Source organism: Psittacula echo (assembly GCF_963264785.1).
Source record: "Psittacula echo genome assembly, chromosome: 22".
Taxonomy (NCBI): Eukaryota; Metazoa; Chordata; class Aves; order Psittaciformes; family Psittacidae; genus Psittacula; species Psittacula echo.
Genome location: NC_137758.1, coordinates 1,908,628 through 1,926,561, shown reverse-complemented (window position 1 = coordinate 1,926,561; position 17,934 = coordinate 1,908,628). Strand labels below are relative to the sequence as shown.

General features: G+C 47.8%; 1 protein-coding gene across 3 annotated transcripts in view; it reads right to left on the bottom strand.

Moving 5' to 3' along the window:
• Positions 1-17,934, bottom strand: part of SRGAP2 (SLIT-ROBO Rho GTPase activating protein 2) — a gene marked incomplete at both ends in the record, with an annotated part of 86,318 nt that overhangs the window by 41,686 nt on the left and 26,698 nt on the right. For all 3 annotated transcript variants that reach the window (XM_080632946.1, XM_080632944.1, XM_080632945.1), the window contains 2 exons: positions 4,692-4,854; positions 14,533-14,725. In XM_080632946.1, coding sequence (XP_080489072.1) covers positions 4,692-4,854; positions 14,533-14,725 — 356 coding nt within the window. The remainder of the gene's footprint in view (positions 1-4,691; positions 4,855-14,532; positions 14,726-17,934) is intronic.

Below are 17,934 nucleotides of genomic sequence, written 5' to 3'. Positions count from 1 at the left end.
ATTTCCCCAGTGAGAAATCAGAAAGCATCACTTCCCAACAGGCTTCTGTAGCCCTTACCTTTGGGGAAAAGAGGAAGAGCTCAACATCGCTATTTCCTGAGGCACCTAAGGCAGAGGAGCACAGTGCATAAGGATGCACACGTGAGAGCAGAGCTATAGCACGTACTTACCATGTCTGCACCTCAGTTTTACTGATGGTATTTGTCTATTTACATGCTTACACTGGTATGGAGAAGTGCCCAGCATTTTGGCCAGTGCACTTCCTTCCTGTGCATGGGTTTTCCCTGTGTGGTGTATTTTAAGACCTTTCATTCGCTGGTACCAACGCAGCCACGAGACACACTGCAGCTGTAAAGTAGGTCAGCTTCAGCACAGACCCCTTAAGAGAATTAATAATTCTTCTTCCTTGATTACCACAAGGCTTTCAAGCAACTCATTGTGGATTTTCCATTTCACATCAAGCACAGTGTACTAACAGATAAACTGGTTTTTCCCTGTGATCAAAGGTATTAAACAGGAAGCGAATTTTAAACCCTCAGCTTTGTTTTCTTCATGTTTTACACGGTTTTCTCCCCATAAATATCACAATTGCACTTGATACAACCGTGTAAAGGAATGCTGTGCTTTCAAAGCAAGATCTGTAGGGCAAGCACTCCTCCCTGTTCCCTCTCTATACTGGGAGGACACGTCCACCTCAATGAGCCTTAAAGCAGGATGGAGCCACTGCTCCGAGCATCTCCAGTGTGGTCCTAGGTTAAGACACAGGAACTTGTGCATCTGCAGAATAAACCTGCCTTTCACTGAGCTCAATCATCACGCCAGGACTGCCGAGCCCATCAGTAAACCATGTCACTAAGGGCAAGCTGACCTCCCCTCATGGCCACCCTTTAAAGCCCATGGCTGCCCCTGCTCTCCCCTCATGACCTCCAATCATCCCTCAGGCAAAGAAATCAAGGGCCACATTAAAAGGATGGGGTGATGGGGGGACAGAGTGAAAAGGGAGGAAAGGGAAAATCAAACCCAGAATCAACCTAAATGGAAGACTATTTTGAACACATATACAAATACATACTCAGGGCCACGCTGAAGAGGATAAACAGGAAGCAATCAGAGGGTTGCTCTCCACAGCAGTAGGAAAGGCATCGACAGCAAAGCGGGACAGTCATCCAGGAAAGGGAGAGGTGACCAGAATAGTAACACCGGGTGGCACACAGGCTTGAAACCAGCCCTGCATGAAACCCAGGGCTAAATCTTGCACAAATAAGGAAATATGACCTCCTTCCTCAGGTGTACCAGTTTGGTATTAGGACATTTGCACTCACTTTTATTTGCTCGAGAGGTTATTTATGTCACCATTTATCTTCCCTTTGTTCTGCAGTAGCACACAATTGAGCTGACACCATTCCTGAGGCCAATGCCAGATCCCACTGATGCCAACAGGATTTATCTGCTATCGTTTCCAGCCCTGACTGACGACATCATCTACTGAGCTGTAAAAGTGATCTCTTAGGAGAACCCAAGACAAAGGCCACGGAAAGAGAAGGGCGTTCAAATACCTCCACCTTCGGCTGCAAGCCTGAGTAAGTTCTAACTCCACATCTGGTGCAAACAGCCCAGTGCTCTGATACTGAAAGGTTTTACAGGGAGAGCTATGTGAGGAAGTAAATAGATCCCAAAGGCAGGAAGAACCAGGGCTGACACACGCTGTACATCCAGCACCACTTCAGGGCTGGCTTTGGCAGCAAACACAGCTTCTCTTATCAGCAAGGCTACCTTTGAAGTGGCTGGCAAGCTTCCCTCTAGCACTCAGGCAGTTGAGACCCTCCACATCGTAACACAACCCTGGAGAGGGATCTCTTCATCACGAGACAAGGACAGAAGAACTGCATGAGCAGAGCCACGGACCAAGCAGGCTTCCCATGGCACTGCGAAGGTAAACCCTTGGAAAAGCCATGTGCAATGCTGCTGGAATTCCAGGAGGCCACTGACTTCAGGCCAGACCTGTCCAAGCTCAACCATCAGCACTGCTGTGCCCTTTGTAGAACTGGTCCAGGGGTCCAAGAGTGGACACAAGAATCAATCTCAGCCTGTCCACTGGAGCCACTGGAAGAGACAAACCCACATTTGCCCCCACCAGTTCCAGTGCTCCTCTGGACAGTGAGACCTGGTTTGGGTTCATGCTGCTCCAGCCACACCAGAGCAGCTCCCACCCACTTCCCTTCACATCAATGCCACCCTCAGGGATGTGCTTCCTTCCCAGCTCAGACCTTATCACACTCACCCAGGCCCCTCACAGCCCTCAGGCTGGATTACGGCTGCACGCTGTACTTAGATCTCTCTCGTTTGAAGCAGCTCACCACTTCACACAGTGCAAGATACAGAGTTTAGCAACAAGGGATCTTAAGTACATCTTTCTTTAGCCTGGTTGTTCCTTTTAGCTCACCTGCTCCATCCCAGCAGGACACAAAGCAGTGATTCGAGAAAGCCCTGAATTATAAATGGCCCAGAAAAGGATCTCATGCCTCAGGATTTGATTTCAACTGCTCTCAGTAAATGAGGAGCTCTGTATCCTCTCCATTTCACAGCATTATTTACAAGCCAGTGAGCAGCTCCTACATGTAAGTCACTAGAGCACCCGCAAGCAGCCAGACACATCTAACTTCTCTTCGAAGGTCTTTTCCAAGCAGAAGTGTAAAGAAATGATGTTCCTCAGGCCTTCAAATAGCAAAGCGCCCTTGTTTTTAACACAGGTCCCCTGTGTAGGATGAGCCAAGGACAGAGAGCTCCCAAACCAGCAGCAAGATTGGCAGCCCAATTCCAACAGCTACAATTGCCATGGGCAAACAGGAAAAGCCAAGCTTGCCAGAGACAAATAGCTGGGATTTCGAGACAAATGCCTTCTGTTTGTGTTAGAGCTGTGAGAAAGCAACCAGAGGGGCCTTGTGTTTTGGTGGTCAGTGATTTGGTTGGTTTTATTCCTCTAGCCCAAATCAACCCAAGCAGGGCAAACCCATTGCTGTGGTTTATAGAAAGCTCTTATACAAGGGGCTGAAAATTAAGCTGCTCCTTTCCAGCCAAATTGGGATCCTATCGATTTCCATGTAGTACTTTGCCACGGCATTTTCTCAGCCACCTTCCTCAAGCACAGCCTTTGTTGAAATTCAGTAGGGAGATTACTCCTCCTTTGGAAGGATTAGGGGAATTGAAGAGTAGCTGCCATTCAGTAATCCCATGTAAGTATCTAATCAACCATAATGTAATTACCAGAAAGTTTTAAAAGGTCAAAAAGGCCTTAGTGTGATGCTACTTGAGAGGGAGAAGGTTCCTGCTCTGCTTGGGGAGTGACTCAAAAGAAGTAAAAGCAAACCAGATTGTCACACATTCTGTTCCTACCCATTAAAAACTCCAGAAATACACAGAGGACAAACAACACAACTGTCCACTTGTTTCCATTCCCCTATAGAAATCAGCTGCCAACACACACAAATGCCTGCTGTAAAAGAGGAAACACATCCTGCTCTCCAGGTAACGCACAACACGCTGCTCCTTCAAGTGCATCTTGACATGAAACATCACACACCATATCGAGCACTGTTGGCTAGCAGTCTAAGCAGACTGCTTTACACATACTGTCCTCATCAGTTAGAGCAATAGAGAGACACTAAGGAATACTGGAACGCTTTTTCCTCAAGACATTTAGAAGGCTGTCAAGACCACAGTGAAAAGCCAATGTTACTGCTGACTGCACCTAAATAGATCTTAACCTACTGACACTGTTTTAACATAGCTGACACCAGTGAAGGCAAGAAGGCACACATGAAAGTACACCAAGATCTTTTGGTGAACACTGCTTCTCCCTCACTTCTCTCACAGGCTGTGTGTGATTTAGGAGAAGTCTCACACATGAAAGTACTCTCCAGAAAGCTCAAGTCCTTCTGTGATGCTCTTCTCTAGGCCTTGTAATAGTAGGAAGAACTCTCCATGTCATGACACACTGCAAGGGGTGAGGGAAGAGAAATGGCTTTCAAAGTCAGACCTGTAATGTTGTTAACGTGTCACCTCGCAGATGTTAGAGCCATTGACTGGAGAGACCAGGCATTACCATTCAAGAGGAGCTTCAGAGCTGCCCTAGCATGTTTCTTCTACTGGAACAACAGTCTTAATAGAAGAATCCTCTCCCACACTGTCCCACCGTATTTTCGAGGCAGGAATCAAGGGGAGGCTCACCAAAGAGACATCAGCTGCACGTTCTCCTTTTCCAGAGAGGACAATACATCCACTTTTTCTGTGGCATGGTAAGAATTCTCCTCAGTGTTTCTTTTGGCGGTAGTTTCTCCTCCATGGGAAATACAAGTTTAGCTTGAGAGAGCTGTTCCTGACTATACTCGGAGTTGAAGACCTGGAGGGTTTCTGCGTATTTCATAGAAGTTTCAAACCGCATACAAACTATGATGAGGAGATTAAGAGGAAAAACCAGCCTGAATCGAGACCAACAAATCAAAACTGACCACTTCTGGGACCATCCTAAAGCACTGCAAGAAGAAAATGACTGAAGAACTCAAAGTCCAGCACAGTTATCCACAAAGAAGAAAGCTCATGTGTCAGCACAGCCACCAGTGACTCGATCCACTGGTTAATAGCTAAAATGGTATTTCAGAAGGGACAAATGAAGTGGTGCAGCATTGAGTTACCTTCTTGAAGAGGCGCCCCGAGTCCTCGCTGACCTGCACGAAGCGTGGGATGATGTTGTTGAGATAGATGTCACTGAGCGTGGTGTGGTCCCTGCTCTCCCGCTTCACCTGGTTGAGCAGGAGATTCCAGCAGTTCACTGGGGACAGCACATTCTGATCCTTCCTAGAAAGGACACAAAACAGAAACAAGAATTGGATAGGACTGAAGTGCACAAACCCATTCTGTTCAAGATGGTCTCTATCTAGAAATGCTAGAAACTCAGCTACAGGATGTATGCATTGCTGAGGAGAGGAGAGCAGAGGATGGCTATAAAACAGCTATTGCACACCCAGAAAGCACACCCTAAATTACACAGCTACATTCACATGGCCACAGGCTTTTGTCCCCCAACAAACAAAGGCAAATGCAAGCTCCAGGATGCCAAATGTAGGCTTTGATTTCTGCTTTTAAATCCAAGATTCTGTGCATAAATTACAGTGCCTGAGGGACAGTGATGGCTCCAGTGTCTGACACCAGGTTTCCATGTGCTGTCTCAGGCAGTTGGGACTTCACCACAATAATAAGATTTTAAATGCTAAATAGCATCTGCATAGGAAACAGAACGTTGTGTTTTATGTACATGTGAGCATATATATCTGTCCTGGGCAAAAGAAAAGGCAACAGTCATAAAACCAGCTTGATTTTCTCATCTTTGAACTTCCTCCACCTTAGCACAGCTGATTCACTCTGCACCCTGCAACTAAGCAATGCAAAGGGCAAAAAAAAGGGAGATGAGAGGAACCTCAGTTTATTTGGATCAACATTTCATCTACTAAAGGGAGTAAGTCACTTAAAGCATCATTTCTTAAGGCACCAGATGAAAGCGAGGAGGCTCGCAGCGATGCTGCATGGTCCTGGTTGGAGCTGGCACGTCGAGGTGTAGTCTGAACTCAGCGTTTACTTCGCTTTAGATCTGTTTATCATTTGTTTACAGAACAGTAATAGTTATTTAGAAAAGAGTAAGGCAGACCTGGAGGAAAGCCAACGCTGCTCTTGATTACTGCAAGCAATTGCAGCCCATTTCTTCCCTCTTAAAAGAAACGTGGTTTCATTTCCATTGAAAGAGAGGAATATTCTGCGCTGAAAAGGACAGAATCTGCTGCAAGAGATGTCCCACACTGGGAAAATTAAGCCGTGGCAGAGTTTCACTACCCTGTCCATGACATCAGTGATTGGATCTGCAGTGCAATACAGGTAATTTTAGATAAGAACAGTTTCAGACCAGCGGATCTTGACGCTTTGTTTCTCAAAAGAATATGAAAAGCTCAGGAAATAACTGCAGCTTGTGATGTCCAAAGCTGCTTCCAGGGTCGGAGTATGTGTGTATAGTGGGAGCGGGTGCAAAAGGATTCCGGGCTTTTGGGTCTCCTGGTGTTTTGAGTGAAAGGATAATAGAAAATAAAGAATGGGATGCAGAGATTTTCTTTGGAGACAATATTTGCCTCCCTACTGTACGTCCTGTATCGCAGATACTGCTGACGCGCAAAACCAGATGGAATGATCAAAATGCAGAACTGCACAAGGTTGAAACTGCCAGATGTTCAGCTCTATAAATCAAACAGTCACCCCCACCCCCCCCATCTGCAGTCAGCATTTGCAGCACACCGTGTGTTTTGTTACTATGCCAGGGAGCTAAATACGAACTGTGAGACCCAGTGTAAATCTATGGGCACGAGCAGGCTGCTGCAGCAGCCTCCAAGGGCACACACTATCGGATGGAGATACAAAGCTGCCACCACGAAAGAAGGCAATATACACAGGAAGGGGTTTTCTCATTTAGATGAGACAAGAATCCAGCTTTCTTCCACTAAAGAGAGGGCAGGAGGAGGAAGGGCATCTCCAGAAAGAGCTTCTCCGAGGAGCAGCACTGGGTCAGATGTGTAGACACCACCTGCACAACCATCACCTCCACCAACAAACTCACTCAGGTGGAAGACAGGAAGCAAACTAAGGAAGAATTGTGGATGATTATAAAGAGAAGCTGATGAAGGACAGTGTTCAAAGTTAAAAGCAGGTTGGTTTGCTCCTTTACATCAAGGATATAAAAGGACTTCACACACTGCCTTTGTATTTGCTCTCTAAAGCTGGAAGAGCTGCAGCAAGTGAGAATTAATCAACTACCAGGAAAAGTGGGGGAATTAAACTTAGGAACAAAAAGCTCAGCCTGCACCAGCTGATCGTGTTGTAGCTGTTCAAAATCCTGCCTCAAAACCCTCAACAGCCTCTTACTGCTTCAGCACTTTGCTGCTCCATTCTTTCCTTAAGGCTGGTGCAGCCACGGATCTCCAAGCAGCCAGAAGCAGCCCAGCTGTGTGCAGGCTGCTGACTTGTCTTCTCAGGCTTTGTCCACTCCTCTGCTCGAGCTGCCAACCCAAAACCACAGCTGGTTCGATCCTTAATATCTCCCATCACTTGTTCACCCTGGAGAAGAGAAGGCTCCTTAAGGGGAGACCTGAGAACAGCTCCAGTGCCTAAAGGGGCTGCAGGAAACCTGGAGAGGGGCTTGGGACAAGGGCCTGTAGGGACAGGCCAAGGGGAATGGCTTTAACCTGCCAGAGGGGAGACTGAGATGAGCTCTTAGGCAGAAGCTCTTCCCTGTGAGGGTGCTGAGGCGCTGGCACAGGGTGCCCAGAGAAGCTGTGGCTGCCCCATCCCTGGCAGTGTTCAAGGCCAGGTTGGACACAGGGGCTTGGAGCAAGCTGCTCCAGTGGAAGGGGTCCCTGCCCGTGGCAGGGGTTGGAGCTGGAGGAGCTTTAAGGTCCCTTCAACCCGACCTACTCTGGGATTCTGTGATCCTCTGTCTCATTATGGATCTGTGCTCTCCATTCCACAAAGAGCACTTGGCTTCTCATGGATGTTCTTAGCAAGGTATCTGCCCAACCCCACCATAAGCAGCTTGGATGAGTTGTGACCATCAGATATGGAGCACCATGGCAGTAGCCAAGGGACCAGAGAGCAGCCTGGTACAAGTGCCTTGCTTTTCCAAAGGCAAGTGGGAGAGATGCAATAGTTAACTGGACAATTCCCAGCTGTCCAGGCTGCCCTACCACAACCCCTGAAGCTATTCTAAGGCACCACATAGCAGGAATACCAAGAGCCCATGAAAAGCATGGTGAGTAAAACTGCTGGTGTCTAATGGCGCCAGATGGGTTGTTGACACACTCCGTGTGGTTACACATGAAAGCCCATCCTGCAGGAAAAAATCATCACATCCCCACGCGCTTCCCATCCGCCACCGGGATTGTCACCTTCGGGTCTGCGCCGCGAGCGCCGCACCCGGAGCTCAACCTCGGCAACCACAGCTTTTCCTCTAATTCCTTTGAGTTCTTGGTGTCTTGGCTTCATTAACCCCTCCAGTGCCTCCTTACAATGGTTCCTCTTGCCTTTGTCCGGGTTCAATGCTTTCACAGCAAGGGTTTTATGGGAAGCGAGACAAAACCTCTCCATACTTACTAGTGACAGATTTCCCAGCACTGGCAAGAAGCAGATCAAGGCAGGTCTTAAGACAGAAATGAAACAGAAAAGGGAAGAGGCAGTTACTTGCTACAGACCTTCCAAGAAGCCTTTAAAACTGCTCACATTAACTGCTGAAGCACCCCTAAACACACAGCACTTTCAGGGGTGGAAGACGGGCACAGTTTTCACGACACCGAGCAGAAGTTATACAACTGTTTACAACAGACCCTTTTCTATCGCAACCACAAGCAGATGGCAGGGAAGCAATTTGCCATTCTCATTAACCATTTCAATCCTCAAAGGAGCTGGCAAATCCACTCTGCTTCCAGTTTCATGTCACCACGGAGGAGGGATGGGAAAGGGAAGAAAAACAAGCAATAGGGACCGATGGGAATCATGGGCATTGAGCTTGATTTCCACTGGTTCTGCAGACTGATTGGAGTTTGTATTCAACCTTCAGCAGCAAAATGGAGGAGATCAACCCCAAGCTTTAAGACCTGGCTATGAACTTGCCCAAAGTGCTGCTGATTTCTCATTCACAACTGTCTGACTCCAACTTGCCCCGCAAAGAGAGGAGGAGGAGGAAGATGCCAAGATCCAGGTCTATTTCCAGCACTATTTATACTGGTTTCAAGATCGTGTGATGATAGCAGAATCTGGAGAGTTTATTTAGGTGAGCTCACAGCAATCGGGGGTGTTTGGGAGCAGGAAGAGGAAGTTGTGCATGGATTCTGAAGGAACCACAAAGTATGAGGCTCTGTGGTTTCTCGGGTGTTATCTTGATGGGGCCCTGCGCAACTTCCACTTCAAAGGTTCAAGAGATCAGACGGGAAGATTGAGTCCCAAGTATCTGGAATGTCTTAATTAAATTACTCATTCATACAAGGAAGAGACAATCCAAGATTCATCTGCTTTAAGGTGAGCAGGAGACAGCGACGAAGGCCAGTGACGCCTGGCTGGGCACTGCAAGGTAACCCTGTTCAGAGCAACAGACCTTAAAAGACAACTTCCTTCCCCACAAGAGACTAAAACCAAAACACCATACCCAAACCCCAGGAATACTGGGTTTCCATGAGGAGCACAAAACGAGGGAATGAGTCAGATGGGAATGAAAATGTTACTAAAAAGAAAGAAACATTTAAATAACACAGGCACATCACATCACCCGCGTGAACAGAAAACTTCTCCGACCGCTCTTCCTCCGAACCGAGCGGTTTGAGGCAAGCCTCTGGTGGTACACACAGAAGCTGAAGTTTCCTGTTCCACCTCCCTCTGTCTCCCCAGAATATTCAGGATGTGTTTCCTAGAGGTGTGCAGCAGACATCCCCAGATCCCAAAGAACTCTGTCCAGAAGAAATTCATTGCTGTGAGGGTGCTGAGGCGCTGGCCCAGGGTGCCCAGAGAAGCTGTGGCTGCCCCATCCCTGGCAGTGTTCAAGGCCAGGTTGGACACGGGCTTGGAGCAAGCTGCTCCAGTGGAAGGTGTCCCTGCCCGTGGCAGGGGTTGGAGCTGGAGGAGCTCTAAGGTCCCTTGAAACCATTCAATGATTCCATGATCCATGAAAGACTGGGAGGAAGGATAAAAAGCACTTGCTTGCTTTCCCTCTATCCTAGTTTGGGTTGGAAGGGACCTTCAAGGATCAGACAAGTCCAACCCCCTGCAATGAGCATGGATATAATGCTTCATGCTTCTAAAAATCTTCCAAATGTTGCTATTCAAAAGCCTTGGTGGGGAGAGGAAACGTTCAGCGCTCAGCTCCATCAGAAGCAACCACAGGTCAAAACTGCCTATGACACTAATTATTCATTAGAATGATGACACCACAACTGGAGTCCATGTGACACGGATGCTTTGATATCTCCTGCACTGTCATCTCTCCTGCAAGAAACCACTGCAGCCTTAAGAAAACCCCACTGAATTTCTCTGCTCACTCACAGCCACGTTTGATTTCCCCTCCAAGTGCTCCTGACACAGCTCAGCCTTCCCCGCGAATGTTGAGCATTACAAGCATGGACGTGGATGCTGCTCCCTGCCCTCCTCTTCCAAAAGATTCCAGTTAGGAACATCTGTTGTTTACAAGGGCTCAGCCTGAAGGTTGCCAGACTGACTCTGCATCTTCTACTTCAAGGCAAAGGCTGCCAGAAAGCCATCTGAATTTCATGCTGGGATACCCTGGACATCCAGCTGACAATCACTACTCAGGATCCTACTTCCAAAGATTGTCTTCATCTAAAAGATGGCCTTAAAATAGCATTTTATTTTCATGTTTCCTTGTTGTTTCTTTTCCTTTTTCTTGCCCCTTGGAAGGAATCACTGAAGCTTTGCCACGGTTTTTACAGTCTTCACTCATTCTTTGAATAGGCAAATGCCTTTTGGACAAAATCATATTAAGTAGAACCGAAGCCTGGTATTAGAGGTCCTGGGGCTTCACTGCAGCAGGACAGAGCCTTCCTCTGAGGATGGATGTCAGAGCAGCTCTGGTGCCCACAGGGACCCCGAGAGCCGCAGGCAAGAGGGACACTGAGATGGATGCTCTGATCTAACTGCAAACAGGAGATGGTCAATGACTGCCCCTTGCAGTCATACACACTCTGTAACCCTCAGGCTTGTTCAGCCTGGAGAAGAGAAGGCCCCTTACAACAGTGTTAAATACCTAAAGGTGGTCTACAAGAAACCTGGAAAAGGACTTCTGATAAGGACATATGGTGACAGGACAAGGGGGAATGGCTTTAACTTGCCAGAGGGGAGACTGAGATGAGATCTGAAGCAGATTCCATGGGATTCTATGAATCACCAGACCTGCGACCAACAAGCTCTTTTAACAACTGGAGGTGTAAGACTTGGCCTGTGAAATGCAATTTCCCCTGCAGTCCTTACATCTTGTGCAAGGATATTTATCACTGGGTACTGAAGCAGCCTTTCCCGATACACATGGATTTTATATGACTATTCGCTTTAGTAGTCTTTTCTAACTGAAATATCATTTTTAAAAAGAGAATAGGCAAAATGAGGCATAACAGCCATGGCAGAGTAGTTAAAACCAAGTAGAACCTGGGATGCATCCAACTGCCATCAACTTAGATGTCACCTTGGCTAAATCAATCTGTTCCCCTTCTTCAAAGATGTAAAATGAGAACAACACACACCTACCTCTGTAACTCATGTTAAGATGCTCCAGTGAAGCTAGCTTCACACTCTGCAAGGGACACGCACCCTCCAAGCCCATCACCAGCTATCCACTCTTTGCTGCCAAGCCCCAACCAGCCACATTTCAGATCCCATGTGGAAAACGTAGCCACCTGATCACCTCTGCTGCAGCCACATCTAAGGAAAATCCACCCCATGCACTGCATTTGTTAGAAAGCCAACACAAGCAGCACTTCACATTGCTCCTTCCTGTAAGGGTGTGCTGGATGGTGGAGAAAGCCACACAACCCAATTGCCAGGGTCAGCCTGAAGCCTCCTGCCCTTGACAGTACTTCTGAAAGGAACACATCGGGAGCAACTTAGCAATTACATCCTAGCTCTTGAGTATGAAAGCACATGCAAATTACAGGGTAGCTGCCTGACAGATTTCCTCCTTGACAGCGTGTTATGGGATCTAAAAACGGCAAGTGACATGGTGAGCACTCCCTGAATGATACGGTACCTTCCGACACAATCATCATCTCATGGGAAGAACATGCTATTACTGTGTATTTATAGGGGCACAGCCAGGCAATTACAGAGTAGCCACCCCCCCATGCACGTCTCGGAGTCATGTAATACCAGGCTGCTCAGGAGGAGAGAGATCAGGGCTGGCTTTGATCAAATGCTCTTTTGGGGGCTTCCAAATGAGATTACAGCTGCAGCATCTATAGAGCAGGTACCAGCCAAGTTGCTCTTCACTCTTCAGACAGTGCTGAGGATAGGTTAATTATAATTGGAACTGCTTCCTTACTGATCCCTGTGGTATTCTGACACATCCCTGAATGTTACAGCCAGCAAATGACTGCACAAGTCATAGATGGAGCTGCCCAGGTCAGCCAGCTTTACAGCCATTGCTGTGACACATCCTGCCCACACACCCAGCAGCCTCACTGTTAACAATCGCTTCTTCCCTTTATTCTAATGCTTGACCAGCTTCTACATTTGGGACTCAACCCCTGCAGGGGTAACATATTCCAAAACCAAGATGGTTTTCTCCCTCTCTGTTCCATTCTGAAGAGAGCCCCCCTGCATCCAGCATCCAGCTCAGGGGCAACAGCACAAGAGGGATGTGGAGCTGCTGGAGTGAGTCCAGAGGAGGCCATGGAGATGCTGCGAGGGCTGGAGCAGCTCTGCTCTGGAGCCAGGCTGAGAGAGCTGGGCTGGGTCAGCCTGGACAAGAGAAGGCTCCTGAAGGGGAGACCTTAGAGCAGCTCCCAGATGTGGCTGCCCTGTCCCTAATGGATTTCCAGATTCTTGCAGGCAATGCCCTGGACTTGACGTTTAATTCAGCAGTTCAAGTGAAGATTTTATGTGCTGATAGAATCACCCGTCCAGTCGAGGCTACACTCAGTAACTGGGGTATTTGAGGTCACGTTTGGGCAGGTATAACTTTATAAAGCCCATCTGAAGTACAAACAGCTCAAAAACCAGGGGCAGGGGGCAGTGAGGAAAATGCATTAGAGCAAACACCCTGCAGTATCACAGCCAGCAGATTTAATTGCCATGAAGCATGACACCATGTAGGATTTATTGAACAATGGTAACAACTTCCACATTGAAAATTCACTCCAAATCTCAAAATTGGAAGCAAGCTGGATCCAACATTCCCAACACTGAAAGCTGAATACAACAGCATTTCTGATGGGATGCTTCATATCATGGAATATAAAGGAAACCACCTCAATTTTCACCGAGAAGAAGACCAGTCATAATGCACAAGAATACGACAGCTCAAGGCATCGTTTCTTTCGTGCCATCTTAAAGGCATGTGCAGAATATGGGCAGCTTAAAGCTGTAAGAACACTTCCACTGTAAAGGAAACAACACACTTAAGACCATTACAGGTATACAGATGCATAGAACAACTCTTCTCCAATCTATCAGTGATGCTCAGAGGCAGGTTTCTCCACAGTGCAGCACATTGTGTGTTTTCAATGAGAACTGAAGTAAATCACATCAAAGCTGCCCAGAAAGGAAACAGAATGGTGCCTATTGAATGGCTTTCACAAAGCAAGTGTCTAATGGGAGGGGAAAGCCGATACATCCCCATATCCCTGCAAGCACAGCAACAACAAAACAAAACACAGACAATGACCCCAACAACACTAACAGTGACACTGCACTGTGGGTGGAGGCAGACCCAGATGGATCCTCTCAGCCCAAACTGTCCAAAGCAGGAATGATTCAGATCCAAGGCTCCTTTTGCTCCGTGTTTTCCTCAGCTGCTCCCCTGACAACAGAACCCAACCAGCTTGTGCACTGCCCCTGTGTCAGCTATAGCAGTGCTGTGGCTCTGTGCTGGCCACCTACTCCTGGGGCTGATGGCTCCATGCCACACAGCCTATGCCAGCCCCTTCTGCATCCCTCCTAGGAAAACCACCTTCCTCCAGGCAGGACTCGGCAGTAAATCAGGCAGCTTTAAATCCGTGAAACCATGACCATGTCATCCCAGCTCCAAGAGCTAAATGGGGAACAACCAAAGCAGTATGGTCAGACCTACCTGTAAACAATGGTTCAGGCAGGTGAGACAATTCATTGTCAATGAGGACATCTTCGAATTCTAACTGAGTCCCAACAGCCTGGTGTCTAGGGATTCCCCCCACCATGGCACAGCTCTCTTTGGAAGTACTATTGACCTTACTTCTCTGCTGGTTTGAAGAGGTAGTAGCAGAGAATGCTATGAACAGAGATACAACACTCTTCAACCCTACACTGAGTATGTGTAGGATACTGAAACCAGAGAGCTGCAACAGCAAACCACAGCACAGAACAGATTGCAAAGAGTTACCCTTTAAACAAAACCGACCACAGCCACCGACAGCGAAGGAAATCCTGGGTTTGTCCATCGAATCTGGTGCACAGCTTTGTCCACCTTCCCAAGAAAATGACTCCTTTCAGATGTGCCAATTTTTACCATTCCATTCCCTACTGACCACATGCGACCTACCAGGAATTACTGAAGTGTAGTTAGCAACCAGGCTGTGGAGGAAGATGAAATGAGTTCTGTGTTTAACACCAACTTGGGAAACATTTGACTCTGACATTCACAAGTGCTGGTACCTACATTGCCTCTATCAGCTCTCTTCTGGCATTCCTATCCTTGCAGCCACATCTACAGGGGAGAAAAAGGGCAAAAACAAAAGGCAGATACTCTACTTGAATTGCTGGTCTTTGGTGCTCCTAGTTTTAGCCAGGAATCTCTCAGCCAACTTCTCCAAATTCCTTGAGTAATCCATCTCAATCTCTGCCTTCTTGCGGAAGAAATCCTGCAAGTCCTGCAGTAACTGGACCCGAAGCTCACACTGTTGGTCAAGGCATTTCAGCTGCTCTACCAACTGGGCACGGATCTCTGTAACAAATAAAAGCACTAGAGATTAAACAGAATCCCATTAGAGAAAACACCATCAAAATTCTCCAGTAAAATATAGTTAAAACCACATTCCCTCACTCATATATAACAGCAAAGCTATTTGTATCTGCAGATAGAAAGCGACTGCAATTGCATCTCAGATGCACCAGCCACAGGAAGACCAGCCAATATCCTGCAATCCCGTGCACAGCCCTTGGAGCAGAGCTTTGCTGCTGAGGAGTGCATCAGTTACAAGTGTCAAGTGCATTTTTGGCATCAAGGAGAAGTGGTCACTGCCTAAAAATGTACTGAATCTCAGCCTGGAAAAAGGACTGCATGCTGCAATACCCCACATCAGCTCAGGGAGCCACCTGGGGGAATTGCTATCCAGTTCCTTTGCAGGCTACTCCTGATGCAGAAACAAGCCATTGCACACCCTGGGGCACTCCCCCCCCCACCCCAAGGCACTAGTTTGGGATTATTCAGTTAGCTCCTGAGTCTCCAGCTGTGCAGCTCTCATTAGAAACCAAAAGCCACCGAAACAGATAAAGACTCCTTCAGGGAGCCAACGTGACAGCACTTCCCTTGAGAGACTTATCTCCAGGAAGACTATAAAATGCCCATGTCTAAAGGACCCATAAATGACACAGATATAGGTGGTAATGTTCTATTAGGCAGAATTATTACTGAAGTTGCCTATTTATATGCACACAACACTTTACAAACAGTTTTCAAGCAGTTTACAAATAGGAAAACTTCTCCCACTAGACCTTCAAGCCAGGGTGCTCTCATCTTACCAGCCTGCATTTCAGGGACAGGAGAGTGAAATGACTCTGCCCATGGTCAAACAGGGCAAGAAAACATAGCAGGAGCATGTCAGTCTGATCTAAGAATGCAGAAATATCCAGTGATGCAGTTGCTGGAGGTTATTTGGCTTTTATACAGGCAATAAACTCAACATGAAAACAATCAAATGTGTATTTCCATCTCTGAGCACTCCAACCTCAGAGACACCCGCTATTGCTCGACTCTGATTGCTGCTCTTGCCAAAGGTTCTCAGAGGTGTGCTGCCCCAAGACGAATTCAGAATCAGCAATAAAGTAAGGAACATGCAGGTCTTGGGCATGCACAGCTTTGTACCTCTGCATCCCAACCACAGGCACCCACAACGTCACCACCACAACTGAAGAGGGGTGAGTATCACTTCCCAAATGCAGGGAGTAACTTGATGAAATATAACAAGGGAAAGTGTAGAGTCCTGCATCTGGGCAGGAACAACCCCAGGTTCCAGTATAGGTTGGGGAACGACCTGTTAGAGAGCAGTGTAGGGGAGAGGGACCTGGGGGTCCTAGTGGACGGCAGGATGACCATGAGCCAACACTGTGCCCTTGTGGCCAAGAAGGCCAATGGCATCCTGGGGTGTATTAGAAGGGGGGTGGTCAGTAGGTCGAGAGAGGTCCTCCTTCCCCTCTACTCTGCCCTGGTGAGACCGCATCTGGAATATTGTGTCCAGTTCTGGGCCCCTCAGTTCAAGAAGGACAGGGACCTGCTGGAGAGAGTCCAGCGCAGGGCAACGAAGATGATGAAGGGAGTGGAGCATCTCCCTTATGAGGAAAGGCTGAGGGAGCTGGGTCTCTATAGTTTGGAGAAGAGGAGACTGCGGGGGAACCTTATTAGTGTATATAAATATATAAAGGGGGAGTGTCACGAGGATGGAGCCAGGCTCTTCTCAATGGCAAACAATGATAGGACAAGGGGTAATGGGTACAAACTGGAACACAAGAGGGTCCACTTAAACTTGAGAAGAAACTTCTTCTCAGTGAGGGTGACAGAACACTGGAACAGGCTGCCCAGGGGGGCTGTGGAGTCTCCTTCTCTGGAGACATTCAAAACCCGCCTGGACACATTCCTGTGTAACCTTATCTAGGTGCTCCTGCTCTGGCAGGGGGATTGGACTAGATGATCTTTTGAGGTCCCTTCCAATCTCTAACATACTGTGATACTGTGAAATGCAATTTGCTAACCCCTGCTGCTGTGCACATCATCTCCATCCGGCTCAGTCCCCAGTTACAAAGGTACTAATGGACTTGCAGAACCTTGCATGAGTGCCCTGTTTAGTCAATGCAAACAAGACAACCCCATTCTACCTGTGCCCTTGTCATTAAGACTTTCACAAAGCACAGAAGGTGAGGCAGCAAGGCGGGAACAGCACCAAAAGGCACAGTAATGGAGTGTTTCCTGCCTGCAATGAGCCAGCCTGCCCAGTCCTAACACTCATCTGCAGGTCTGGCATTCATAGAATCACAGAATGGTTTGGGTTGGAAGGGACCTTAAAGCTCATCCAGTCCCAAGCCCCTGCCACGGGCAGGGACACCTTCCACTGGAGCAGCTTGCTCCAAGCCCCTGTGTCCAACCTGGCCTTGAACACTGCCAGGGATGGGGCAGCCACAGCTTCTCTGGGCACCCTGGGCCAGCGCCTCAGCACCCCTCAGCTCTACAAAACACAAAGTACCACTTCCCAAAAGAAGATCAGCACAGCACATGTATCTTAATTGTAAAACTACAACGAAGCTCAAGCCCTTGGTTCTCAAGGTGGGATACTTCACATGCAGCTCGCCCGCTGAACAGCAGCAAGAAGTGTAAGCAGTAGCAACCTTTTCCTTCGGTAAGAAATGCAGTATCAGCACGCTTTCTTTCTAACTACACTCAGTGTTTGTGGCAGGGAGCAGGGACAGCTGATGGGGCTGCCCGCAGGGGAACAATGAGCTATTCAGCCCCAGCTTATCGAGCCTGTGGCGCGGGGCTGGAGAGGGCAACCTAGCTCATCTTTCAGACACACACCACGCAGTCCTGTGCCACAAAATCCAATCAAGAATGCAGGAATTTCCTGAGGCTTACTGGGCTTTCTGGAGGATGAAGTGTCTGCTTGTTTTCCCATTGCTTACACAAGTATAGGGGGTTTAAGTCAGGCTTACTTTGAGGACAGAACACAGCCGAGCCTGAGCTGTGGGTGAGCTCTAACCCCCGGGTCACGGCATCACACGGGACCTTTTCATGTCTGCAGTCACAACAACCACTTCCATTTGGAATTCACTGCTTTTGCATCCTTCATTTCCCCAGGTTGTTAGGTTAACAGCCACTTGAAACACCAAAAAGCCTTCCCCCTCCTTTCCTGTTCAAATAGGATCCCACCCACTGTGATCATTCAA